Raw genomic sequence first — 27,079 nt, 5'->3', positions numbered from 1 at the left:
TGGGGTGGGGGGAGGGAATGATAATTTAAAAATAACAATTTTGGCATTTGTTACGTGCTTCCTATATGCCAAGCACTGTTCTGAGCGCTGGGTAGACACAAGGTAATCAGGTTGTCCCATGTGGGGCTCCCGGTCTTCATCCCCATTTTCCAGACGAGGTCACTGAGGCCCAGAGAAGTGAAGTGACTTGCCTAAGGTCACCTAGCTAAGTGGCGGGGCCTGGATTCGAACCCACGACCTCGGACTCCCAAACCCGTGGGTTTTTTTTGTTTTTTTCCAATCGAGCCAGGCCGCTTCTCTCTTGAGAGGGAGAAGGCGAGGAATAAGGGGAGGGAAGATCCCGGGAGGAGGCCCGAGGGACTGTGGTGGCAAGAGCCCGGGCTGGGGAGTCCGAGGTCATGGGTTCGAATCCCGACTCCGCCACTTTACCTCATCTGTAAATTGTCTCTATCTGCTGCCGAATTGTCCATTCCAAGCGCTTAGTACAGTGCTCTGCACATAGAAGGCGCTCAAGAAATACTACTGAATGAATAAAATGGGGCTGAAGACCGGGAGCCCCACGTGGGCCAACCCGATTCCCCTGTATCTCCCCCAGCGCTTAGAACAGTGCTCGGCAGAGTCAGCGCTTATCACATACCAACATTATTAGTAGAGAAGCGGCGTGGCTGGCTGGCAAGAGGCCGGGCTGGGGAGTCCGAGGTCACGGGTTCGAATCCCGGCTCCGCCTCTTGTCAGCTGGGTGACGGTGGGCAGGTCCCTTCACTTGTCTGGGCCTCAGTTCCCTCCTCTGGAAAATGGGGGTGAAGACCGGGAGCCCCACCTCCTGGTCTTGGGCCCCCCAGCGCTTAGCCCATAGTAGGCGCCTACCAGATACCCCCCCCCCCTTGTTATTCTGAAGAAGAGGGCGCCTCCAGGGCTGGATTTCCGGCTCCTCGGGGTGACGGGGCGGGACGGGACGGGACGGGGCGGACGGCGGGGGGCGGACGGGGCGGGGGGCGGACGGGGCGGGGGGCGGGGGGCGGACACAGACTCACCTCAGGGCGGGAGGAGGCCGGCGGGCAGGGAACGCGAGCCCAGAGGATGCCGGGAGCGGGCCGAGGCGGCGGGGCGCGGGCACGAGCGCGCGGCGCGGCGAGGCCGCTCATTGGCCGACGCGGGCCGGTGGGCGGGGCCTGGTCCCCGGCGGCCGTGGCCGCCACCGGCCGCCGGGGGCGCCCTCCTCCCTGCCACCGCCGGCTCGGGGTGGTATTTAATAATACTACTAATAATGTTGGTATTCGTTAAGCGCTTACTACGTGCCGAGCCCTGTTCTAAGCGCTGGGGGAGATACAGGGGAATCGGGTTGTCCCACGTGAGGCTCACAGTTCATCCCCATTTTACAGATGAGGGAACTGAGGCACAGAGAAGTTAAGTGACTTGCCTACAGTCACACAGCTGACAATTGGCAGCGCCGGGAGTCGAACTCACGACCTCTGACTCCGAAGCCCAGGCTCTTTTCCACTGAGCCACGCTGCTTCTATTTTGTGAAGCGCTTACTATGTGCCAAGCACTGCTCCAAGCGCTGGGGGATATACGGTGATCAGCTTGTCACCGTTTTCCCCATTTTCCAGATGAGGAAACTGAGGCCCAGAGAGGTGAAGCGACTTGCCCGAGGTCACCCAGCTGACAAGAGGCGGAGCCGGGATTCAAACCCGTGACCTCGGATTCCCCAGCCCGGGCTCTTGCCACCGAGCCACGCTGCTTCTCTAATAATAATGTTGGTATTTGGTAAGCGCTGACTATGTGCAGAGCACTGCTCCAAGCGCTGGGGGAGATACAGGGGAATCGGGTTGTCCCACGTGGGGCTCAGTCTTCATCCCCATTTTCCAGATGAGGTCACTGAGGCACAGAGAATTTAAGTGACTTGCCCACAGTCACACAACTGACGAGTGGAGGAATCCACTATGGCTGCATCTCTAGAGAAGCAGCGGTGGATCAGTGGCAAGAGGCCAGGCTGGGGAGTCAGAGGGCATGGGTTCTAATCCCCGGTCAGCTGGGTGACCGTGGGTGAGTCCCTTCGCTTCTCTGGGCCTCAGTGCCCTCATCTGGAAAATGGGGATGAAGACTGGGCACCTCACGAGGGACCACCCGATGATCCTGCATCTCCCCCAGCTCTTAGACCAATGCTCTGCACATAGTAAGTGCTTACCAAATACCAACATTATTATTATTCAAATGGGGACAAAGACTGTGAGCCCCACGTGGGCCCACCTGAATACCTTGTATCTCCCCAAGGGCTTAGAACAGTGCTCGGCACATAGTAAGCACTTACCAAATACCAACATTATTATTATTACAATTGGGGTGAAGACTGTGAGCCCCACGTGGGACCACCTGAATACCTTCTATCTACCCCAGCACTTAGAACAAACATCATTATTATTATTACAGGCCCCATGGCCCACGGAAGCTGGGCAGCCATGGTGCGAGTGGACCCTTATGGAGCCTGGAAGATTTGGTGGTGAGGTCCGGCTTGAGGCCTGGATGGTCTGCCTCGGGGGGGCCCGGATTTCGGCCCAGTTGGCAAGTGATTTTAGAGGCCCCTTTGGGTTCCATCGCCTTCCCTCATGACCCCAGTCCCTCCAACGAACCCAACATTTTACCCGGTGTGCGTCTCCAGGAGATTCAATTGTCTGGGGGGGGGGTGATTAAAAGTTTAATAATAATAATAATATTGGCATTTGCTAAGCGCTTACTATGTGCAGAACACTGTTCTAAGCACTGGGGTAGATACAGGGTCATCAGGTTATCCCTCATGAGGCTCACAGTCTTCATCCCCATTTTACAGATGAGGTGACTGAGGCCCAGAGAAGTGAAGTGACTTGCCCAGTCAGCTGACACGTGGCGGATCCGGGATTCGAACCCGTGACCTCCGACTCCCAAGGCCGGGCTCTCGCCACTGAGCCACGCTGCTTCTCTTTACCCGGCAGTTTACCACGTACTGGGTGCTGTGCTAAGCACTGGGGTAGAGGGAAGATATGTTGGGCATAGCTCATGGTTCACGTGGGGCTCACAGTCTTAATCCCCATTTAACAGATGAGGTAACTGAGGCAAAGAAGTCAAGTGACTTGCCCAAGGTCACCGAGCACAGAAGCGGTGGAGCGTGCAGATTTGGAATCCATGTCTGCCTGACTCCCAGACCCTTGCTCTTTCCACTAGGCCATGCTGCTTTTCGGTTTAGAGTGGATGGCTTCTCACTAGTAATACTAACAGTAACTGTATTTGTTAAGTACTTACTCTGTGCCAAGCACTGCGCTAAGCGCCTTGATAGATTGGACTCGGTCCCTGTCCCACTTTTGCTTATGGTATTTATTAAGCCCTTACTCTATGCCAGGGATATACAAAGAGCCGGAATATAGGCAAATCACGTTGACCCACGTGGGGCTCAGTCTCCATCCCCACTTTACAGATGAGGTAACTGAGGCACAGTCAAGTGACTTATCCAAGGTCTCACACAGCAGACGAGCGGCAGAGCCATGATTAGAACCCAGGTCCTTCTGACTCCCAGGACAGTCCTCTAGACTATGCTGTCCCATGTCATGGATGGGTGGGAGGGGTCACTCTAAGTGCTCAGTGTGAGCAGGGAATGTCACTGTTTATTGTCATACTATACTTTCCTAAGCATTGGGTACAGTGCTCTGCACACAGTAAGTGCTCGATAAATACGATTGAATAAATGAATGAGTGAAAGGGAGAACAGGCTCTGATTCCCCCTATTACAGATGAAGAAACTGGGGGCGAAAGAAGTGAAGTGACTTCCCCAAGGTCACACAGCCAGCACGCTCAATGGGGGGTGTTGCTTTTTTGGCTCCCAGGGTCATTTTTTAGCTTTCCCCGGGGAAGCTCCACACACTTCTGCAGCAGGGCAGGCCGCAGGTCCCGGAGTCTGGCAGCAGAATTTCCTGCCCGAGCTCGACTGTCTTCGGCGACTCATCTGAGGGGTGAAAGTGCAGGAAGATGGTCCTTAAAGGAGGATGCCCCCAAACCGTTTTCAGCCCTGATCAGGGCCCAGTGGGGGTCCAATCTACTTCCAATAATCCTCAGGTGAGGGGGAACCTCAAGGAGGGGCAGGAGAAATGGGGAGAGACCAAGTCAGCCTAGCCCTAGGGTTCACCTACACCCAGCTTACCCCCACGTCCTGAGTTAGGTAAGCCACAGCCCCATCCTTCCTGGGCTAGCAGGGTCCATACTGGGTTGGCCTGAAATTCCAGCGCTCTATGGTGGACCGAAGGAAAGGGGGCGGGGAAGGCAGGGGGTCCAGCTCTCCCTCCTGTGAACCAACAGTGAGTATGTCTGAGCCGGACTGTCCGATGGCCAAGCACAGTTTCACCAGTTTGCCGTTTTCTCAGACAGTAGGTCTCGGCCCGGCTGATGACCGACTGGGTGAGGAGGGAGGAGTGGGGTGCGACCCAGTTTCCCCTCTTTCCTAGTGGTGGCCGCTGCCAGTAGGACAGATCGGAGGCCTTTTGGGACAAGGAAAACCTGAGAGCCCCTGGGCAGTGCCCAGTGTGGATGGCAAAGGTGGGGCCAGAGTTCTGGAGCTCAGCCCTCCGATCCCTGACCCAGAGATACTAGAGCTATGAACTTCAAACCCAGAGGTCCTGGAGCTATGAACTCTGAGTCCGGGGCTATAAACTCCAAGCCCAAGGGTTCCAGGGCCTATGAACTCCAAGCCCAGAGAGGCAAGGGTTCCGACACTCCATCACCTTGCCCCCTCCTACCTCACCTCGCTTCTCTCCTTCTACACACTCCGCTCCTCTGCCGCTAACCTCCTCACTGTGCCTCGCTCTCGCCCGTCTCGCCGACGACCCCAGGCCCACGTCCTGGAAGCACTCCCTCCTCAAATCCGCCGACTACTCTCCCCCCGCGGCCTGACTTCAAAGCCTCTCCGAAGGCACATCTTCTCCAGGAGGCCTCCCAGGCTAAGCCCTATTTTTCCTCATCTCCCGCTCCCTTCTGCGTCGCCCCAAGCTGTTCCCTTTGCTCTTTCCCCCTCTCCCTGGCCCTCAGCACTTACGTATATATCTGATTTTATTTGTATCGCTGTCTCTCCCCTCCTCTAGACTGTGAGCTCGTTGTGGGCAGGGACTGTCTCTCTTTATTGCTGGACTGTACTTTCCCAAGCGCTTCCTACAGGAAGTTCGATAAATGAATAAATGAATTCTCCAAGCCCAGAGGTTTTGCTCAATCCTTTCCCTCAGTTCCCACCGACTCCATTGAGCCCAGTGGCAAAAGGAAGTGGAAAGAGGAGGGGGAGAAGGTGCTGGGGTGTGAGGGTGAATTTCTGAACCCCATCCCCCTCTAATGATTCATCCCCTTTCTGTTCACCCCCTGCACACCCCCCGCCTTAAAGGAACAGGGACACAACAGTGCAAGGTTCGAAGCTGTCGGTCTTCCTCGCTGGTCAGAGCGGGCCAGTCCCCAGGCCAGGCAGCTCAACTCATTCCCAGCCCTCGATGCAGGATGACCGGCTCCAAGCCCAGAGTTCAGTCAACCAGGTCATGCGTGCGAGCCCCCAGCATTCCCTTGGAGAAAGAGCAGGGGGGCGCGCATTTCTCGGCTACGGGCTCCGCGGCACCCGAGTCCGGAGTCCCCCCGGGACACAGGAGTCCCCTTTCCTTCGAACTGTTCCAGGCCACGGCACCAACGCACGAGCTACGGGGCGCTCGGCCCACAGATACCAACGTGACCATCGGGGTTCGGCAAGTGACATTTCCCTCTCTCCTCCTCCACCCCCCAATCTGACCCCGGGAACAGAGAGACCACTGCTAACCCCAGTGGTTTGCATAGAGTACATAGCCAATAAATATTATTGATTGATGCCTAAAGTCACACAGCAAAGTCAGGGATAAGGCTTCAGCCCAGGGTGCTGTGGGGAACACCCCTGCAGCCTTGTGGACAGGCTGGGCTGGGGGAAAGAAGAGTGAAAGATCTTGGAAACCGGGATCTCTGTGGGCCAGGATCCCTGCCAGGGCCCAGCCTTGCCCTCCTGGGACCCTCGGTTTCCCCAGATGGAAGGTTTGGGGGGCAAGGGAATGTGGGGTGGGGCAGAAACCAAACACCCAGCCCCGGGGGGGGGGGGGGGGTTGGGGAAATCACAGGGGGCAGCCGGGAACCAAAGAGCCTCGGTGGGTTTACTCTGAGACCCTTTCCCTTCGGGAAAACGGGGAGGCAGCCAGCCAGTTCTGGGCAACCGGTGGTCCCTCAGGCGACTCTGTGGGCCTGGGGAGAGGCCTGGGAAGTGTGACGGGGTTCTTATTGACCTAGGGCGAATCACTTAACATCCCCGTGCCTCAGTTTCCTCACCTGTTAAACGGGGATAACTTACTTGTTCTCCCTCCCTGTTGGACTGTTAGCCCCATGTGGGACAGGGACTGTGCCTGACCTATTTTCCAGAGGAATGCACACTTCCTGTGGTCCTGGAGCCTTTTCCTAGGGGTGGAGGATCCTCAGCCCCTCTCCTCCCACTGGCTCCAGAGCCTCTGTCCTCCCTTTCCAGGCCCTCGTGGAGTCTGGCACGGAGTCCGGCGCGGCGTCCAAGCCATGGACCATGGCTGCAGGAGCCTCCATGGAGGAGGCTGGTCCTAGCCTCTGGAGCCTTAAGAGGCTGCAAAATGGCCGTTGCTCAGGAGTCCTGAGGGGGAAAGCCATTCAAGGAGCTGGGAGGACACAACTCCTGGTGAATAGTAATGATATTAATAACGATCACGGTATGCAGTAGGCACTTACTCTGGGCTAAGTACTGTATCAAAGCACCGGAGCTGATCCAAGACAATCAGATTGGACACCGTCCCTGTCCTACATGGGGCTCACGGTCTACGGGGGAGGGAGAACAGGTGCTTCATCCCCATTTTACAGATGAGGAAACTAGGACCAGAGAAGTGAAGTAGCTCACCTAAGCCCATGGCGGAGTTGGGCTCTGGTGTCCTGACTCCTAGTCCCGGGCTCTTTCCGCTAGGCCGCTAAGCTTTCGATGAAGCTGTTCCTTGGCTCCACTGGGACCCATGGTGCCCCCAGGCCTTGGGGAAAGGAGGATGGGGACAGTAATCACATCTATGCTCTTCCATCCCCCCAGTTCCCTAACACTCCAGTTCTGCTTTCCTCAGGCCAGGCAGTGCAGGGCGCTGCTCTCCTCTCCACGGGCTGGCCTGCCCCGCCTCCCCAGTACTCCCCTTCCAGAGAGGTTGGTATGAGGTCCCCAAAATCCTCCAGTCTCCTGGGGGCTCGGTGGACAGACCCCACACCCCCGACCTTGCCCAACTCTAGCCTGTCACCTTCAGCCACCCAGGGAAGCAGGAAGGCATACTAGGAGGAGGGGAAGGGAGCAGAGAGCCTGCAAGGCCAAATGGGCCGGGAAGGAGAAGAGAGGAAGGAAACGGGACGCGAGGGGGAGCTGGGGCAGGTGACGGCACAGAGCCAATGGCTCACGGCAACCCAGTCTGGGGCTTTTCCAGTCCCGCTTGGGAGCTCGCGGGTCTAGGTGTCTGGGCCGGCAACTGAGCGGGGAGAACGGCTTCGTCGTCATAGCCGGGAACTCAGGGCAGGGGTACCGGTCCCCATCCACCCCATAGTGACGAAGGGGGCAGGACGGGACGAAGGTGCAGGGTGAAGGCGGCGGGGCGAGGGCATGGGGTAGGGGCAAGGGGAAGCTCGCCAAACTCCAATGGGACTGCTCTGTTCCCATCCTTCAAAAGCCAAGAGGGGGCCCGGGCCCGAGACCCTGAGGTTGGAGGGGGCGCGGAGGGAGGCAGGTTTATCTCCTCAGATGCCTGTAGAGCACGGCAAGAGCCACAGAAATCAGGGCCACCGCCACCCCCGGACCCACCCAGGGACCCCAGAACCGGGCTGGACCGTCCTGCTGTTCGGGGGGCAGGGGGCGCGATGTCAACGGTGGGCCAGGGACCCAGCGGGGCAGGGACCTCTCCAGAATGCTGCCCAGAGGGAGCGAACTCTTGGGGTGCTCGTCCATATGGAGGGTCTCCAGGGTGTCCAGGGAGGGGTCCCCAGAGATCCCCGGGGCTGGGGGCGGCGGCTCAGAGAGCTGGAGTCCCGTGGGCATGGAAAAGTAGTCATTCTCCTCCGGGGGGTCCCGGGCCACTGTGAGGGTTGCCTCACTGGGGGCTGGCTCCACACTGCTCCGGTTCCGGCTGATCATGAGGGGCCCCCCACTCAGGGAGCCGCTGGCGCTCATGTCCAGGCGCTCAGTGCCGCCAGAGTAGGACCCACCGCTGGGGGGGGCCCTGTCCGCCGAGGGTGCAGACAGGAGCACGCCGGGTTTGCTCAGCTCCTCAGCGTCATTGAGACCACCGGCACTGGCACCGGCCCCTGGCTGCACGGCCGGCCAGTTACTCACCGGGCCTCTCGCGGGGACGGGCTGGGGGGTTCCGGGGTGAGGCGTCGTCGGGGTCACCTGCTGGGAGACGGGGCCACGGTGCCAATCAGACCACCTCGAACCATTCTGGCCCGTGGGGAAACACGGGAGGGAGTGCAGCTACACTGAGGAACGCAAGCCTGAGAGAAGAGGAGGAGGAGCAGGAGGGGACGGATCCGGCCCGTGGTCCCGGAAGAGCAGAAGCTGGCAGTGGCTGGCGGCCAGGATCAGTTCTGTGCTCGTTCGCCTAAGGGGGGATGTGGGCAAGGGGCGAGCTGAGATCAAGTTCAATGAGTACTCTCCCAGGCACTTAGTACAGTGCCTGGCACTCGGCAAGCACTCAATAAATAGGCTTGAACGAATGAGTAGATTGAAAGGCAGAGAGTGTGGACTTGGGTGTGGGAAGATCGGTAAGGTAGGAAGGGGGGAGCTGGCTGAGTGCATTAAAGCCAACGATGAAGAGTCTGTTTGATGAGGAGGTGGACGGGCAACGACCGGAGAATTTTGGGGAGTGGGGAGACGTGGACTGATTAACTGATGGACTGATTGAGGCAACTGGTTCCACAGCCTTGGACCAGTGTGCCTGGCAGCCCAGTCTAGCAGATGGGGCCTTGGGGTGGGACTCAAGGACGCTGGTGGGTCCTGGGCCTGCCCCTTACCCTCTCTGGGCCTCAGCTTCCTCATCTATTAAATGGGAAGAATGAATCTCTCCTCTCTCCCACCTCCTTTGGGGCAGGGTGAGGATAAAACAAGACCCCACATGGGAAAGAGCTTGGAACTTTTAGGAGGAAGACTGCAAAATGAAGCTCAAGGAATTACACTCGATGACACGCTATCCACCTGTGGAATATCCATTTGGTGGATGGTGCGTATGACGGGTGGCTTACGGGTCTAGCAACTCCTTGTGTTATCCACACTCTTAGTACAGAACTCTGCACATAGTAAGACCTCGATAAATACCACTGATGGATTGGTCTCCCCACTTGGCAGAAGATCCAGGATGGACTTCTAGACACTTCTGGGCAAGGAGGGCCCTAAAGCAGCCGGAATCCACAACAGCAGGACTCTTCTAGAAACTCCCCGAGTTCTGGCCTCCCCCAGAAACTGTCCAGGCAAGTATTCTTCGCACCACTGCCATCCCCGCTCCAGGCAACCAGCCGAGCGGGCTCTGATTACTGGGCTGGGGAGGGCCGGGGGCACCTTACCTTGGCCGCATCTGCCATTCCACCCCTCTGCTTCGCATCCTGAAGGGCATCCGCGGGCCTGGGAAGGGTCACCCCCTCCTCCCGGCCGAGTCCCGAGGTGGGACCGGCGGGAGGAGAGATGTTGAGATCCACGGAGCGAGGCCGGGACCCGACGGTCCAGGGCACGGGATTTGACGGGGGCCGAAGAGAGATGGGTGGAGACACAGGCTTGCAAGGCGAGACAGGGACGGAAAGGACGACAGGAGCTGGAGGGGAAACACACAAGACTCGCTCATTCATCGATTCATTCAACCTTATTTACTGAAAACTTACTGTGTACAGAGCACTTGGGAGAAAGAATAAACAGACAGGTTTCCTGCCCACAGCGAGCTTACAGTCTACCCTGATTTGCTCGTATCCACCCCAGCGCTTAGTACAGTGCCTGGCACATAGTAAGCGCTTAACAAATACCCCAATCATTATGATTATCATTATTAAAAGAAGTTTATGGCCCCCAGCTCCAGCAAAGAGGTCCGTTCCGTCCCTGGGCACCACACGAGGTCTGACAGAGTGAGCATCCCTGACTCTGGGTAGAGGCGACTTGCCACATCAGAGAGACAGAGTTCCAGCCTACTACCGAGAGTTCGTGGAGACCACCCCCCAGGCACACCTCGCTACTTCCCCATCCTCTTTCCTTCCTTTGGCCATACTTCAGGTGAAAGAGGGTGGTGTGACAAGACCCATTGCAATTTTCTCATTCCGTGTCTGATGGTTTGGCCTTATTGCTCACCCAGCCCCCTCCGGGAGTCGGCAGCACCGGGAGGTATGGGGTTAGTTAACGCTTCTTATCGCTCCCTGCCAGCCCCTCTGGTGCTCGAAGGGACCGTGGGAGGTCATCTCACCCATCCCTTGCCTCCAGGTGGAACAGCCCTATCCCATCTGGTAGACGAGAATCGCTCTGACAAGTGGGACTCTCCCAGTCGAGAAGCTGAGGTCTACCCTGACACCCCAACTCAACGTCCCATTTCTCTTCGGCCGGTCCCCGCTCAGCCAGGGCCAGCTTCCAGGAATTTTACTGGAAACTTTGAGGGAAGAGACCGGTTCTCCTGCCTCTACCGTATTCTCCCAGGTGGTTGGTACAGCAGGGACCGGTGGACGGGTGCGGGAGCAGGGCAGGCTACTCCGTGTCTGTACCCGGTTCGGCCCAACAACGGGACCGGCCTACAATACGGCTAGACATGACGCCTAGAAGCAGAGTGCCCTAGTGGAAAGAGCCTGGGCCTAGAGGTTAGGAGGCCTGGGTTCTAATCCCAATTCTGCCTCTTGCTTGCAGTGAGACGCTTAGCTGCTCTGGGCCTCAGTTTCTCCATATGTAAAAAGGGAATTCAATCCCTGAACTAATCCCAGCTCTGCCACTTGCCAGGTTAGGGATGTTACTTCACCTCTCTGGGACTCAGTTTCCTCTCATCTGAAAAACGGAGACTCAACCCTTGTTCTCCCTCTCCCTTAGACTGTGAGCCTCACGTGGGACAGGGACTCTTTCCAATCCAATTATCCTGTACCTACACCAGTGCTTAGTACAGTGCTTGGCAGATAGCAGATGCTCAACAAATGCCACAATTACTGTTAGTATTTATGATGATGACGATGCTGACTCTGTCTCTCCTTGCGGTTGAAAGAGGCCGAGGAGCCCTCACACTCCTCTCATCAAATGCTAACGGGAGTACTGCCTCAGGTCATTCCCCTGCCTCGATTCACCCTTCACGATTCACCTCTGGAAGGGCACGGAGGTACTTTCTGCAGCCCTCTCCCCTCCCAGGGGCTTCTCCGCTCCAAGCCACTATGGATCGCCACTTCATTTAAACATCCCCACAGAGCCAGGTCCTTCTCCCGCTGGGCCCTGGGAACCCCAATACTGCATGTGGCTCCATCATCCGGGGGCCGGCTGAGATGGGGAATGGGAGGCACGCCCCAGGTGATGGCCGGAATGGGCAAAACGGCAGGGATACCTGAGACAGGGGCTCTCACTCCTCCGTTGGGCTCTCTCTGTCCCAGAGGGCTTCCAGAAGGGTGGGCCGGAGCAGTCTTGGGGGAAGGGGCCGGGAGAGGAGCGTGCTGGGGGCCAGCTTCATCTGGGGGGCGAGAGGAAGAGGGAGGTGGCACAGGGGTGGCGTCTTCGGGGACCTGGGGAAAGGAAGAGACACTGTGATGAGCAATTGTCGGCTCCCTGAGGGTTCTACTCTCCCAAGGGCTTAGCACGGTGCTCTGTACCCAGTCAGAGCTCAATAAAAACCAATGATGGATTAACTGATTGATGACCGGGAGAGGGTAGGAGGAGAATCTGGGCAGCACACAGACAGGGAAGTCTCGGGGGACGAACCAAGTCAGTCTGACTGGGGGGGGGGTCCTCCTCTGCTCAAAAAAATCAATCGTATTTATTGAGCACTGACTGTATGCAGAGCACTGTACTAAGCACTTGGGAGAGTACAGTATAACAGAGCCAACAGACACGTTCCCTGCCCACGACAAGTTCACGGTCTAGTGGGGGAGACAGACATTAACAGAAATAAATTAATGATATGTACTGTGGGCTGAAGATGGGGTGAAGAAAGGATAGCAATCCAAGTTCAAGGCCAACGCAGAAGTTAGTGAGGGTAGGGGAAATAAGCAATTAGTAGGGAAAGGCTGCTTGGAGGAGATGTGATTTTAACAGGGCTTTGAAGATGGGAAGAGTGCCTGTCTGTCAGACTTGAGGAGGGAGGGTGCTCCTGGAAAGAGGCAAACCGTGGGTGAGAGGTCAGCGATGAGATAGATGAGCTCGAGGTATAGCGATTAAGTTGAGGTCTGGGCTGGGTTGCGGTAGGAGAGCAGTGGTGAGGTGACATAGGAGGGAGCAAGGTAAGTGTTTTAAAGCTCATCGTAAGGAGTTTCTGTTGGATGGTAAGGAGGATGGGCAACCACCGGAGGTTCTTGAGTGGGGAAAACACAGACTGAAGGTGTTTGTAGAAAAACCATCCGGAAAGCAGAGCGAAGTGTGGATTAGCGCAGAGAGAGGCGGGAGGCAGCAAGATCAGCAAGGAGGCTGGTGCCGAAATCAAGGTGGAACACAGCGCTTGGATTAACGAGGTAAGTGTGTGGACTGAGCGGAAAGGGCACAGTTTAGCAATGTCAGGAAAGTTGAACCAGCAGGATTTAGTGACAGACTGAATATGGAGGTTGAATGAGAGATGAGTCAAGGATAACACCACGGCTGCAGCCTGGTGAGACGCGAAGGAAGATGGTGCCGTCTACAGTGATAGAAAAGTCAGGAGGAGGAGGAGGAGGAGGACAGGGTTCGGGTGGGAAGGTGAGGAGATCTGATTTGGACATGTTAAGTTGGAGATGTCAGCGGGACATCCAAGTAGAAATGTCCTGAAGGCAGGAGGAAATGCAAGACTGCAAAGAAGGAAAGAGATCAGGTCTAGAGATGTAGATTTGGGAATCATCCGCATAAAGACGGTAGGTGAAGCCAGGGGACAGATGAGTTCTCCAAGGGGAGTGTAAATGAAAAAAAGAAGATAGGAGAATAAAAACACCCTGCTTCTCAAGACACCTTCCTGGATTAATCCTGCCTAGTTCTGGCCAACCAACTCCTTTCCCCGCTGCCCGAATTCTTACGCAGCTATGTAATTACGATCTTGTGACTGTGGCTGGTAATCAGATCGATCAATCGTATGTACTGCACGCTTACTGTGTGCAGAGCACTGTACAGAGAAAAAATATGAGAGTTGATAGACACGTTTCCTGCCCCCAGCAAGCTTAGTCTAGGGGGGGATACAAACATTAATATATAAAAAAATCAATTACAGATATGTACATAAATGCCGTGAGGCTGAGGGGGGTGAATAGAGGACACAAATCTAAGTGCAGATAGATGTGTGGCATGGTCTCAGCGGCCGTCACGAGTATTTTCTGTCCCAGCTCCTCCAACTTATTGGAAGCCTCCTGAGGCCAGGGACCATGTCTCCTCCTCCTCTTCCCTGTCCATCCCCCTGCACCTTGTACAGAGTGTGTGCATGTGTGCGCGAGTGTGTTCTGTCTTCCTCCGCTCCTCCCCTTCTCCTCCATCACACTGGCAGTTCCCTGAGGGCAAGGATTCTGTCTCCTCCTCCTCCCCAAGCACCTAGGAGAGGGAGGGAGAGAGAGAGAGAGAATGTGTGTCTGTGTGTGTACTCGCGCTGTTTCTCCACCCTAACCCTCCTCAAATCACACTGGCAGCCAGGGAAAAGACCATGTCTTCTCCTGCCAGTGCTAAAGCCGGGTCGATGTCCCCAGTGGATGGTCAGCTCATATTAGGGCACAACCAGAGGGTTAAGCCTGTGGATCCAAGTGTGTATGGTCTCCAAGGCACTGGGCCCCGGGGTGGGGCCAGAGGAAGGACTGTGGCTGAAAGGAGCCAGTGGAGTGAAGGAAGCACAATATGGACCCCTGCCAGGACATCTTTCTTTCCCCTCCACTCCCCTGCGGGGGTCAGGATGCACCTCTTTCCTCACGGCTGGTCCTCGGGCACGGTTGGCAGCTCTGGCCTCCTGCAGTTTGGTCTCCTGGATGGGGGGACTGAGCTCGTTTTCCTCTGGGTAGCCATTGTGGGCGGCACGGGATCCGATGGGGGCCGGCTGAGGGTTGGAGAGGTCCTCGGGGGTTCCAGAGCCCACTGGGGGCTCAGTGCAGGGTCGCCGGCTGGTTCTAGAAGCTGAGTCTCCAGCGGGGAATGGCGCTGCTCTAGGCTGGCTTTCTGGTAAGGGACACAAGGGCTCAGATGCAGGGCAGTTCTATAGGTCAGCAATAAACCCAAGCACCCAACTCAGAAACCGCCAAGATGGGGGAAGGAGTGGGTGGGAGGGGACGGAGCCCGAGATCATTCACTCCGGACCCCTGCAGGGTACTTTTTCAGACGGGCTCCTGACCAGTGTCCTGGGAACGAGGGACCTCGGGAAGAGAGAGACTGAGGCGGAGTGAGGAGAGGGAGACAAGAAACCAGGATGAGAGAGAATCAGGAGAGTGAGTGAGGAAGGCAAAAAGAGGGAGACAGACATTTTAATAAGATGGACAAAGCCCTTTCTCTGCTGTCCCACACTAGCGCGGGCAGACACAGACATACAAACCAAGGAACTCATTCACCCTTACACAGCCAAAAGACCACACACCCCAGCCCTCGGACGCACACTTCCATCCACCCATACAAAGACGTTCACATTCACACACATATGTAGAGATCATGTCTAATTCCTATAGCGGTCTGTGTACAGTAGATGCTTAAGAAACATCATTAGTACATTTGAAGACCCCAGTATCAAGAGACATACACAACACATACTCACCTCCACGCCCGTAAGGACACCTGGGCTGTAAGGCACACACATGCCCACAACCACACATACCAGGACACACGGGGGGATGCACACACACACATCCTCATACCTCACATCCACACTTACAAAAGCACCTGGGTTCCCAGTCGCTCAGCCTTCTAGTTTCACATAGGCACATGCTGCTTCCAGGCCGTAGATCACCACCGGCCCCGGCCTGACCCAGGGGCACCCCGCCCCATTTCGTCCAGCCCCGCCGCCCCTCCCACCTCACAAAGGTGCACTCACGGGGCAGGAAGGAAGTGTAGACACGCTGGACTTCTTCCGCCAGCTCAGGGTATTCACATTCCTCCAGGGCCTGGATGAGACACGTCACCCAGTTCCTCCGACATCTGAGGTGATCGAACAACTTGAAGACTGTGTTCTGGTTCCCCTCGTGCTCTAGGTGAGCTCGAATTTCTTCCTGGAAGTCCAGACCCCACCTGTTAGAGCCTCTTTCCCTGGGACCTCCTGGTGAGGGATCGGAGGGGGACAGAGCAGGACTGGAAGCAGAGGATGCTCGGGGAGTTCCCTCCCTCCTCCCCCGGGGAAAGGAGCAGGGAGGGAAAAGGTCACAGGCTGGAGCTAGTTTAGGATCCTCTGCCTCAAAGGTTCAAGGGCTCTGGACAGATCTTCGGACAACCGGTCCACGCTGGGTTCATTCAATTCAATAGTATTTATTGAGCGCTTACTATGTGCAGAGCACTGTACTAAGCACTTGGAATGTACAAATCGGCAACAGATACAGTCCCTGCCCTTTGACGGGCTTATAGTCTAATCGGGGGAGACAGACAGACAAGAACAATGGCAATAAATAGAGTCAAGGGGAAGAACATCTCATTAAAACAATAGCAAATAGAATCAGGGTGATGTACATCTCATTAAACAAAATAAATAGGGTGATGAAGATATATACAGTTGAGTGGACAAGTACAGTGCTGAGGGGATGGGACGGGAGAGGGGGAGGAGCAGAGGGAAAGGTGGGAGAAGAGGGTTTAGCTGCGGAGAGGTGAAGGGTGGGTAGAGGGAGCAGAGGGAAAAGGAGGGAGGTCAGTCTGGGAAGGCCTCTTGGAGGAGGTGAGTTTTAAGTAGAGTTTTGAAGAGGGGAAGAGAATTAGTTTGGCGGAGGTGAGGAGGGAGGGCATTCCGGGACCGCAGGAGGACGTGGCCCAGGGGTCGACGGCAGAATAGGCGAGACCGAGGGACGGTGAGGAGGTGGGCGGCAGAGGAGCGGAGCATGCGGGGTGGGCAGTAGAAAGAGAGAAGGGAGGAGAGGTAGGAAGGGACAAGGTGATGGAGAGCCTTGAAGCCTAGAGTGAGAAGTTTTTGTTTGGTGCGGAGGTTGATAGACAACCACTGGAGGTTTTTAAGAAGGGGAGTGACATGCCCAGAGCGTTTCTGCAGAAAGATGAGCCAGGCAGCGGAGTGAAGAATAGACTGGAACGGGAAGAGAGAGGAGGAACGGAGATCAGAGAGAAGGCTGACACAGTAATCTACACAGGGAGGGTCAGGGACGGAGAGGGGAGAGTAAGGGGTGTTGGATGGGCCACGCCAGGTCACTGAGCAGCCACTCAGGGATGGAGAGGGGAGAGTCGGGGTGCTGAACAGACCATGCTGGGTCACCGGAGAGGCAGTCGGGGACAGAGAGGGGAGAGGCAGGGGTGTTGGATGAGCCATCCCCAGCCAAGAGAGTGGGCTTCCAAAAGGGCAACCAGTAATGGGTTCCTCCAAGTGTCTCAGTACCACAGTTGGAGACCGAGTCCTGGGCTGGCCGGGCCTGGGCATAAGCCAACACTAGCCTGGGGGAGGGTCTGATGTTTCTCTGAGTTGAGGAGAAGAGACCTGGGAACCATCTTACCTGATCCACCGTCGTGAGACAGGGCAGGTGGGACAGGAACGCTTTTACCCGGATGCGATGGAACCGGGTCAGGTTCTCCCGGATGTACTTCTTCATCTTCTCCTCGGCCAGCGACATGGTGGGGAGCAGAGCCCTTTCGCCACACGCGGACAACGGGGTAGGGGTGGCTGAAAACAGGAAAACAAGGGTGGGATCGGGCCAGCAGCCAGGGGTGGGCTGGGGTTTCCCAAGTGTGGAGGGCCCAGGGCGGCCGCCAGGCGGTAAGGGTCAGCAACCATGTCCCAAGGGGTGGTCTGCAGGAGGGAGAGCAGGTGTGGGCATGCTTTGATGCGAGGCGTGGCCGGGGCGACCTTTGACGTGTGGGAGGAAGCAGGGAATCTGGGGGGTTGGGCCAAGAAGTCCCTGTGTCCACTCAGGGAGCGGAGATAGAGGTGGGGACAGACCAGAGGGTTCAAATCCGCTCCAGGAAGATTCAAGGAACCAGAACCTCGTAGGCACAGCCAGCCCGCCCGACAGCCGGGGGTCGCTTTGCTGGTAGCCCCCGCCCCCAAACCCTGAAATCCTAGCATGTTGGGTAACTGGGGTGGGGCATCAGAGCCCTCATTAACACTAACCCTGGAGAACAGAGGTACTTGGGGATGGCAGAAATGACTCAAGGCCAAGCCAGGCTAGGACCCAGCCACCATTTCAGCTGTCCTGTGGCCGCGGAAGCAGGGACGTGGGCTTCTTGGACCACAAGCCCCAGCAGCCCGCATGGACCCAGGCACTGCAAAGACACAGATCCTCCTGGATGCCCATAGTAAAATGTTCACCTTCCCATTAAAACCCACATCACTCGGGGGTCCCGGGGGCTATGAGGACAAAAGAGAGGTCTCGCTTACAGAGGGCTGGTGGAGGAGTCTTCCAGAAATACACCTCCAGCCTGCAAGGGAGGGGGGAGAAGATGGCGGGGCAGGAGGCCAAGTACTGTCACCCCAGGGTGACAGCTTTCCATCAACTCGAAAAGGACAGGACAGAGCTGGGGACAGGGCAGGGGAGGGCAGCCGGTACAAGGAAAGAGGTGCAGAAGCTGATAGTCCGAAGAGAGACCAAAAGGCTACGAATTTTACTCAGCAACCTAGAGAGACCCGAGCTGAGAGGGGAAGGACAGGACCTGACGGAACTGGGCAGGGCAAGGCTGGGATGAACCCAAAATTGCTCTTCCTCAAAACTCACCACACCGAGAAGAGGGTGGTAGGTTCACAACAAACACAAAGAAACACTTTGTCCCCCAGTCAGGGGTGAGCACGGGGAATCCATTCCCACAGGGAGCCGTGTCGCCGGAAACATCGGCAAGTCCCGAGGGACTGGAGGGATCCACGGATGAGTGGAAGTTAGAGACGGAGAAGGGAGAGTCAGGGGTGTTGGATGGTTTGTGTTGGGTCACTGGAAAGAACTCCAAGGATGGAGAGGAGAGAGTCAGGTGTGTCGGATGATCCGTACTGAATCACTGGAGGGAGAGTCAGGGATGGAGAGGGGAGAGTCAGGGGTTTTGGACGGTCCGTGACGGGTCACCGGAGAGACGGTCAGGGATGGAGAGGGGAGAGTCCAAAGTGTTGGATGGCTCGTGCCGGGTCACCGAAGGGAGGGTCAGGGATGGAGAGGGGAGAGTCTGAAGTGTTGGAAGGTCCGTGCCGGGTCACCAGAGGGACGGTCAGGGATGGAGAGGGGAGAGTTCGAAGTGTTAAGACGGCTCGTGCAGCGTCACCGAAGGGAGAGTCAGCGATGGACAAGGGAAGAGTCAGGGGTGCTGGGTGGTCCATCCTAAACTATGAAGGTGGGGTCCACAGAGGCAACGCACATGCAGTTTCTCAAAGCGCCCTGTGCCACTTCTGGAGGAAGCAGTGGAGCTGGGTGAGCAGAGGTGCTGAGCCAAGGGAATCGCTTGTATCTTCTATTAATAATAATTACGGGATTCATTAAGCGTTTACTATGTGCCGAGCACTGTTCTAAGCACCGGGGTAGATACAAGGAAATCAGGTTTTCCCATGTGAGGCTCACAGCTTAAGCCCCATTTTACAGACGAGGTAACTGAGCTACCGAGAAGTGAAGTGACTGGCCCAAGGTCACACAGCTGACAGGTAGCGGAGCCGGGACTAGGATCCACATCCTCTGACTCCCAAGCCCGGCTCTTTCCACTGAGCCACGCTGCTTCTCACATAGTGGGACAAAAAAAACAGTCACAAGGTTGCTCCAGGAACCAGTTCAGATCATCGGGTTGGCTGCCTGCCTGGTGGGGACCTACACACTGGACGTTTCTATTCCAACATCCTAGGCCTTTTCTACAAATAAAATCTAGGCCTTTTCAGGGGACCTGATTCTGTAATCTGACAGAGTGCCCACAGATCGAGGCATCAGTGCCGTCTCTTTCCCCAGAGAGACTGGCTCAGGGTCTGCCTGGGGAAAAGACGCTCCCACTTCATCTGACCCCGATAATCCACGGCTTTGTTTAGTGCTTGGCACATGGTAAGAATTTAACAGGAATCACAGTTACTATTATTATTATTTGCTCTCCTGTCTGGAAGGGCCAATCCAAATCCCACTGGGGAGGGGTGAGGGAAGAGTGTCGGCCGCCAAACTCACAATCCACTCAGCTTCCACTCAGTCACCACGGGCCGGGACTCGGGGGGCAGATAGCCAATGAAAAACAAAAAGGTGGTAAATCTTAAGCACTCGCTAGGTGCCGAGCACTACACTAAGGTGAAGACAGACTCGTTGGACAGAGTCCCTGTCCCACAAGGGGCTCACCGTCTAAGGAGGGAGGAGGGAGAAGCAAGGATTTAATCCCCATTACGCAGATGAGGAAAGGGAGGCCCAGGGAAGTTAAGGGATTCGCTTGGGGTCACACAACTGGCAAACCAGCTGAGCCCGGGTCCTGTGATTCTTTCCACCGGGTCATGCTGCTCCTCAGAATCTGCTGTCCCAAGAAATCCAGCGGAGACACAAAGAACAGAAAGCGTAAGGCCTTCAAGTCAAGCTCTCTACAGAAAACCGTGACCTGCTCTCAATAACCCAGTGGATGACCCCCCCTTCTTCTTCCTGGAGGTTTCACAGCTCATCCGCCTCTTCCCCAGAGAGTGAATCGAGTCAGGAAGGCGACACTCAAACTCATCAAGGTTCTCTTTGTACGTTGTGGTATGGTGGGAAGTGCTGCATGTCAGGTTTTAGGAGCCCTTAAGCACAGTCTTTAAACTCACCACTTATTTAATAATAATAATAATAATAATAATAATAATGATGATGATATTTGTTAAGCACTTCCTATGTGCTAGGCACTGTACTAAGTGCTGGGGTATCCAAGCAAATCAGGCTGGACGCAGTCCCTGTCCCACGTGTCCCACGTGGGGCTAACAGTCTCAATCCCTATTTTACAGATGAGGGAACTGAGGCACAGAGAAGCGACTTGCCCAAGGTCACACGGCAGACAGGTGGTGGAACCGAGAGTGGAACCCATGACCTTCTGATTCCCAGGCCTGTGCTGCAGGCAATTTATTGTGGTGCCTGCCTCCCAGTAGCAGTTAAGAACATTTATTAGGTGTTTACTGAGTGCAAAGCACTGTGGTGCATGCAAAGTGGAAATTAGCCATGGTCCCTCCGAGCTCACGATCTAAGCTAGACTGTAAGCTCCTTGAGAGCAGGGATCTTGTCTACGAACTCTGCTGCACTGTACTGGGTTGACTGATTATCGCTGATTTCCATTACCCACTCCAATGAAGACTGGTCACAAAGACTGTTTGCACACAGGATGGAAACTCGCCAATCTTTCCCATGGACAAATTAAGGAGAAATGAGTTTTCACTGAAGCAAGGTTGTAGGGTAGACTGACGGAAGAATTTCCTAAGCTTGGGTCTAAGGAGCTCTGTGCCCTGGAGCACTGTTGAACTGAACTCATCTTGAAATACAATAATAATAATAATAGTGGAATTTGTTAGGCACTATATTCAACACTGGGGAAGAAAGAATCAAATCATCCTGCCCCGCAAGGGGCTCAGGGTCTAAGGGTAAGAGAGAGCAGGCATCAAATCCCTACTCTGAGAAGCAGCGTGGCTCAGTGGAACGAACACAGGCTTGGGAGTCAGAGGTCATGGGTTCGAATCCCGGCTCTGCCACTTGTCAGCTGTGTGTGAATGTGGGTAAGTCACTTCACTTCTCTGTGCCTCAGTTACCTCATCTGTAAAATGGGGATGAAGACTGTGAGCCTCACATGGGCCAACCTGATTACCCTGTATTTACCCCAGCGCTTAGAACATGTTCTGCACATAGTAAACGCTTAACAAATACCAACATTATTATTATTATTATTACTTTACAGGTGAGGAAAGAGCACGGACCTGGGAGTCGGCAGACCTGGGTCCTAATCCTGGCTCTGCCATTTACACTTGCTTGTTACTTGGGCAAGTAACTTAACCTCTCTGGGCCTCAGTGCCCTCATCTGTAAAATGGGCTCTCGACTGTGTTGTACTCTCCCAAGCACTTGGTACAGTAATTGGCACAGAGTAAGCACTTAAATACCCCAATTATCATTAGAAAACCGAGGCACAAAGAAGTTGAGAACAGTTTGGCTTAGTGAAGAGAGCACAGGCCCAGCAGCCAGAAGCCTGCTACTTGTCTGCTGTGTGACCTTGTGCACGTCACTTCACTTCTCTGTGCCTCAGTTACGTCATCTAGAAAATGGGGATTAAGTTGGTGAGCCCTAGGTGGGACAGGGACTGTCTAGACCAATTACCTCGTATCTTTCCCAGAGTTGGGTACAGTGCCTGGCACAAATTAAGCACTTAAATACCGTTATTATTAATGTTATTATTATCTGCTTTGGCCAAGGTCAGACAGCAAGGAAACGGCAGAGCCGGAGATGGATTCAAACTCCATCGCTGTGCTCTTTCCACTTGGCTGTGTTTCCTTGAAACTCAAGAGAGATTCTCACCAACGTCAACCCCAGGGTCCACTGGCTAGAGGTGGTTAATCTGGAGAGCTAGCAACAATCTCCAATTTGGAGAAAGGGACTTCAATTAGAGCAGGAGGGATTCAAATGAGACCCCGGGAAGCCAGTCCAAGCAGAGGCCGGTATCTGGCGCGGGTACATGGGGCTCCACAAATCCCCTAGGAGCCACTGTGGCCTAATGAAAGGACCATAGGCGTGGGGCCTGGGTCCTTGTCCCAGCTCTGCCCCCGGCCTAGCGTGTGGACTTGGACAAATCATTTGACCTTCTCTGGGCCTCAGTTTTCTCATCTGTAAAATGAAGATGAGAGCTAACAATAATAATAATAATAACAGCAACTGTTAAGCACTGTGGGGGATAGGGATTGTGTCTGAAAGCTTGCATGGTTTTGCGGAAGAGCCCGGGGTTGGGCGTCAGAGGTCGTGGGTTCCAATCCCAGCTCCGCCACTTGGCAGCAGTGTGACTTGGGGCAAGGCACTTCACTCATTCATTCAATAGTATTTATTGAGCGCTTACTATGTGCAGAGCACTGTACTACACGCTTGGAATGGACAATTCAGCAACAGATAGAGATAATCCCTGCCCACTGATGGGCTTACAGTCTAATCGGAGGGAGACACTTCACCTCTCTGGGCCTAAGTGACCTCCTCTGGAAAATGGGGATGAAGACAGAGCCCCACGGGGGCCAACCCGGTCACCTCGTAAATACCCCAACGCTTAGAACAGTGCTTGGCACATAGCAAGCTTTTAACCAATACCATCATCATTATCAACGTATTATCATCACCCACCCCAGGGCTTAGCACCCAGTAAGCCCTTAGAAATAATGGTAATTATTAAGCACTTCCGATTTACAGTCCAAGCCCCCGCTTGGACTGCGAGCCCGCCATCGGGCAGGGATCAGCTCTGTTGCCGAACTGTCCACTCCAAGCGCTCAGTCCAGTGCTCTGCACATAGTGGGCACTCAGTAAATACTACTGAATGAATGACCGAATGAGGCACTTCCCTCTGTGTCGAGCGCGGTTCTAAGAGCTGGGGCAGGCCCTAACCTTTACAGTCCGCTCACTTCCTATGCTGTTCCCTGAGCTTCACAGGGCACAGGGATGAGGTGCTTGGGTGAGAAGAAGGAAAGGAGAGCAGCAGCGTGGCTCAGGGGCAAGAGCCGGGCTGGGGAGTCCGAGGTGGTGGGTTCATTCATTCATTCATTCAATAGTATTTATTGAGCGCTTACTATATGCAGAGCACTGTACTAAGCGCTTGGAATGAACAAGTCGGCAACAGATAGAGACAGTCCCTGCCGTTTGACGGGCTTACGGTCTAATCGGGGGAGACGGACAGACAAGAACGATGGCAATAAATAGAGTCAAGGGGAAGAACATCTCGTAAAAACAATGGCAACTAAATAGAATTGAGGTGATGTACAATTCATTAACAGAATAAATAGGGTAAAGAAAATATATACAGTTGAGCAGATGAGTACAGTGCTGAGGGGATGGGAAGGGAGAGGGGGAGGAGCAGAGGGAAATGGGGGGAAAAGAGGGTTAAGCTGCGGAGAGGTGAAGGGGGTGGTGGTAGAGGGAGAAGGGGAGCTCAGTCTGGGAAGGTCTCTTGGAGGAGGTGAGTTTTAAGTAGGGTTTTGAAGAGGGAAAGAGAATCAGTTTGGCGGAGGTGAGGCGGGAGGGCGTTCCAGGACCGCGGGAGGACGTGGTCCAGGGGTCGACAGCGGGATAGGAGGGACCGAGGGACGGCGAGGAGGTGGGCGGCGGAGGAGCGGAGCGTGCGGGGTGGGCAGTAGAAAGAGAGAAGGGAGGAGAGGTAGGAAGGGGCAAGGTGATGGAGAGCCTCGAAGCCTAGAGTGAGGAGTTTTTGTTTGGAGCGGAGGTCGATAGGCAACCACTGGAGTTGTTTAAGAAGGGGAGTGACATGCCCAGATCGTTTCTGCAGGAAGATGAGCCGGGCAGCGGAGTGAAGAATAGACCGGAGCGGGGCGAGAGAGGAGGAAGGGAGGTCAGAGAGAAGGCCGACACAGTAGTCTAGCCGGGATATAACGAGAGCCCGTAATAGTAAGGTAGCCGTTTGGGTGGAGAGGAAAGGGCGGATCTTGGCGATATTGTAAAGGTGAGACCGGCAGGTCTCAGTAACGGATAAGATGCGTGCGGTGAACAAGAGAGACGAGTCAAGGATGACACCGAGATTGCGGGCCTGAGAGACGGGAAGGATGGTCGTGCCATCCACGGTGATAGGGAAGTCTGGGAGAGGACCGGGTTTGGGAGGGAAGATGAGGAGCTGAGTCTTGCTCATGTTGAGTTTTAGGTGGTGGGCCGACATTCATTCATTCATTCAATAGTATTTATTGAGCGCTTACTATGTGCAGAGCACTGTACTAAGCGCTTGGAATGAACAAGTCGGCAACAGATAGAGACAGTCCCTGCCATTTGACGGGCTTACGGTCTAATCGGGGGAGACGGACAGACGAGAACGATGGCGATAAATAGAGTCGAGGGGAAGAACATCTCATAAAAACAATGGCAACTAAATAGAATCAAGGCGATGTACAATTCATTAACAAAATAAATAGCGTAATGGAAATATATACAGTTGAGCGGACAAGTACAGTGCTGAGGGGATGGGAAGGGAGAGGGGGAGGAGCAGAGGGAAAGGGGGAAAAGAGGGTTTAGCTGCGGAGAGGTGAGGGGGGGTGGTAGAGGGAGTAGAGGGAGAAGAGGAGCTCAGTCTGGAAAGGCCTCTTGGAGGAGGTGAGTTTTAAGAGATCCAGGTGGAGACGTCCTGGAGGCAGGAGGAGATGCAAGCCTGAAGGGAGGGGGAGAGGACAGGGGCAGAGATGTAGATCTGCGTGTCATCTGCGTAGAGATGGTAGTCAAAGCGTGAGAGTGAATGAGTTCACCGAGGGAGTGAGTGTAAATGGAGAACAGAAGAGGGCCAAGAACTGACCCTTGAGGAACTCCAACAGTTAAAGGATGGGAGGGGGAGGAGGCGCCAGCGAGGGAGACCGAGAATGATCGGCCAGAGAGGTAAGAGGAGAACCAGGAGAGGACAGAGTCCGTGAAGCCAAGGGGAGATAAGGTATGGAGGAGGAGGGGATGGTCGACAGTGTCAAATCCAGCAGAGAGGTCGAGGAGGATTAGAATGGAGTAGGAGCCATTGGATTTGGCAAGAAGAAGGTCGTGGGTGACCTTAGAGCGAGCAGTCTCGGTAGAGTGGAGGGGACGGAAGCCAGATCGGAGGGGGTCCAGGAGAGAATGGGAGTTAAGGAATTCTAAGCAGCGATTGTAGACGACTCGTTCTAGGATTTTGGAAAGGAAGGGTAGTAGGGAGATAGGGCTCAAGTCCCACTCCGCCGCTTGCCAGCCGGGTGACGTCGGGCAAGTCGCTTCACTTCTCTGGGCCTCAGTGACCTCCTCTGGAAAATGGGGATGAAGACTGGGAGCCCCACGGGAGACCACCTCGTATTTCCCCAGTGCTCAGAACAATGCTTGGCACCTAGTGGTTCATGGGTTCGAATCCCAGCTCTGCCACCCGGCAGCTGTCACAAGTCACTATACTTCTCTGTGCCTCAGTTCCCTCATCTGGAAAAGGGGGATTAGCTGGGAGTCTCACGTGGGACAACCTGATTACCCTGTAGAATAATAATGATGTTGGTATTTGTTAAGCGCTTACTATGTGCAGAGCACTGTTCGAAGTGCTGGGGTAGGTACAGGGTGATCAGGTGGTCCCACGTGGGGCTCAGAGTTTTAATCCCCATTTTCCAGACGAGGTAACTCCCCCAGCGCTTAGAACAGTGCTCTGCACATAGTAAGCGCTTAACAAATACCAACATTATTATTATGACAGTGAACGCTTAACGACTACCGTGGCTCAGCGGAAAGCGCCCGGACTTGGGAGTCAGAGGTCATGGGTTCGAATCCCGGCGCTGCCACTTGTGAGCTGGGTGACTGTGGGCAAGTCACTTCCCTTCTCTGGGCCTCAGTGACCTCATCTGGAAAATGGGGATGAAGACTGTGAGCCCCACATGGGACAACCTGATTCCCCTGTATCTCCCCCAGCGCTCAGAACAGTGCTCTGCACATAGTCAGCGCTTCCCAAATACCAACATTATGAACCACCACCATGTCTTGATGCTTATTTATCAGACACATTCCCCCCCGCCCGCCGCGGAGCTTTCGGTCTGATGGGGGAGGCAGGCGGTTGGCTCTCAGGTGGGTGACGAGGCCCCGAGAGGTTGGGCCACTTTCCCAAGGTCACCCAGCACAGCCCCTGGAGTTAGAGGGAGTGGAGGGGGGCGGTTCTCGTCTCCCCGGCCGGGCCTTACCTGCGGGCAGCGCCCCGGGACGGGACGGGACGGGACGGGACGGGACGGGACGGGACGGGACGGGACGGGACGGGACGGGACGGGGCCGGCGGGAGAGAAAGCAGGCGTCGGGCCGGCCAGGGGTCGCGTCCGAGGGTCGAGGTGACCTCGCCCGCCTCCTCCTGCTCCTCCTCCTCCTCCTCCTCCTCCCGCCCCGGGGCAGGGCGGGGCCCGTCCTCGCGCCGGGCCGGGCCCGCCCTCGCGCCGCCCGGCGATTGGCCGGCTCCGGGTTCGCGGCGCCCGGCGATTGGTCGGCCCCGGGAGGGGGCGGGGCCTCCGAGGCTGGCCCCGCCCATCCATGCTGCGGCCGCGGGACGTGCCCCGATGACGTCAGCGCGCCCGTGCGTCCACCCGCTCGCGGTCGGGCGGGAGGGGCACATCATGGCCGCCCGGGCCTCTTCAGTCAGAGCTGATAATAATAATAATGTTGGTATTTGTTAAGCGCTTACTATGTGCAGAGCACTGTTCTAAGCGCTGGGGGAGATACAGGGTCATCAGGTGGCCCAGGTGAGGCTTCCAGTCTTCATCCCCATGTGACAGATGAGGGAACTGAGGCCCAGAGAAGTTTAGTGACTTGCCCACAGTCACCCAGCTGACAAGTGGCAGAAGTGGGATTCGAACCCACCACCTCTGGCTCCCAAGCCCAGGCTCTTTCCACTGAGCCACACTGTCCATCCCCATTTTCCAGATTGAGGTCACACAGGCCCAGAGAATGAAACGACTGGCCCAAAGTCACACAGCTGACAAGTGGCGGGATTAGAACCCACGACCCCTGACTCCCAAGTCCGGGCTCTTGCCACTCAGCCCCACTACTTCTCCGTGGACACCGTGGACGAGGGACGCCGTACAAAGCGCTTGGAAGAGCAGTCGTTCAGTTATATTTAGTGAGCAC

General features: G+C 55.5%; 1 protein-coding gene across 1 annotated transcript; it reads right to left on the bottom strand.

Annotated features, from left to right (window-relative positions):
• Positions 1–5,411: 5,411 nt before the first annotated feature.
• On the bottom strand, positions 5,412–26,184 carry LOC103169896 (mitochondrial antiviral-signaling protein). Its single transcript, XM_029083194.1, has 7 exons — positions 26,149–26,184; positions 16,840–17,006; positions 15,231–15,405; positions 14,115–14,368; positions 11,604–11,778; positions 9,616–9,860; positions 5,412–8,449 (listed from the first exon to the last, which is right to left on the bottom strand). The coding sequence occupies exons 2-7, from the start codon at positions 16,954–16,956 to the stop codon at positions 7,793–7,795; spliced, it is 1,623 nt and encodes a 540-aa protein (XP_028939027.1). The 5' UTR covers positions 16,957–17,006; positions 26,149–26,184; the 3' UTR covers positions 5,412–7,792.
• Between the last annotated feature and the right edge of the window lie 895 nt (positions 26,185–27,079).

Source organism: Ornithorhynchus anatinus, chromosome 18, assembly GCF_004115215.2.
Source record: "Ornithorhynchus anatinus isolate Pmale09 chromosome 18, mOrnAna1.pri.v4, whole genome shotgun sequence".
Lineage (NCBI taxonomy): Eukaryota > Metazoa > Chordata > Mammalia > Monotremata > Ornithorhynchidae > Ornithorhynchus > Ornithorhynchus anatinus.
Note: the sequence above shows the minus strand (reverse complement) of the source record. Positions and strands in the feature narration are given on the sequence as shown.

Excerpts from the sequence above, each read along its gene's own strand:
- LOC103169896 (XM_029083194.1), bottom strand. The coding sequence starts at position 16,956 with ATGTCGCTGGCCGAGGAGAAGATGAAGAAGTACATCCGGGAGAACCTG. Across the intron at positions 15,406-16,839 it reads GTCTCACGACGGTGGATCAG|GAAGAAATTCGAGCTCACCT; the intron begins GTAAGATGGTTC and ends CTGGACTTCCAG. Across the intron at positions 11,779-14,114 it reads GACCAGCCGTGAGGAAAGAG|GTCCCCGAAGACGCCACCCC; the intron begins GTGCATCCTGAC and ends TCCTTTCCCCAG.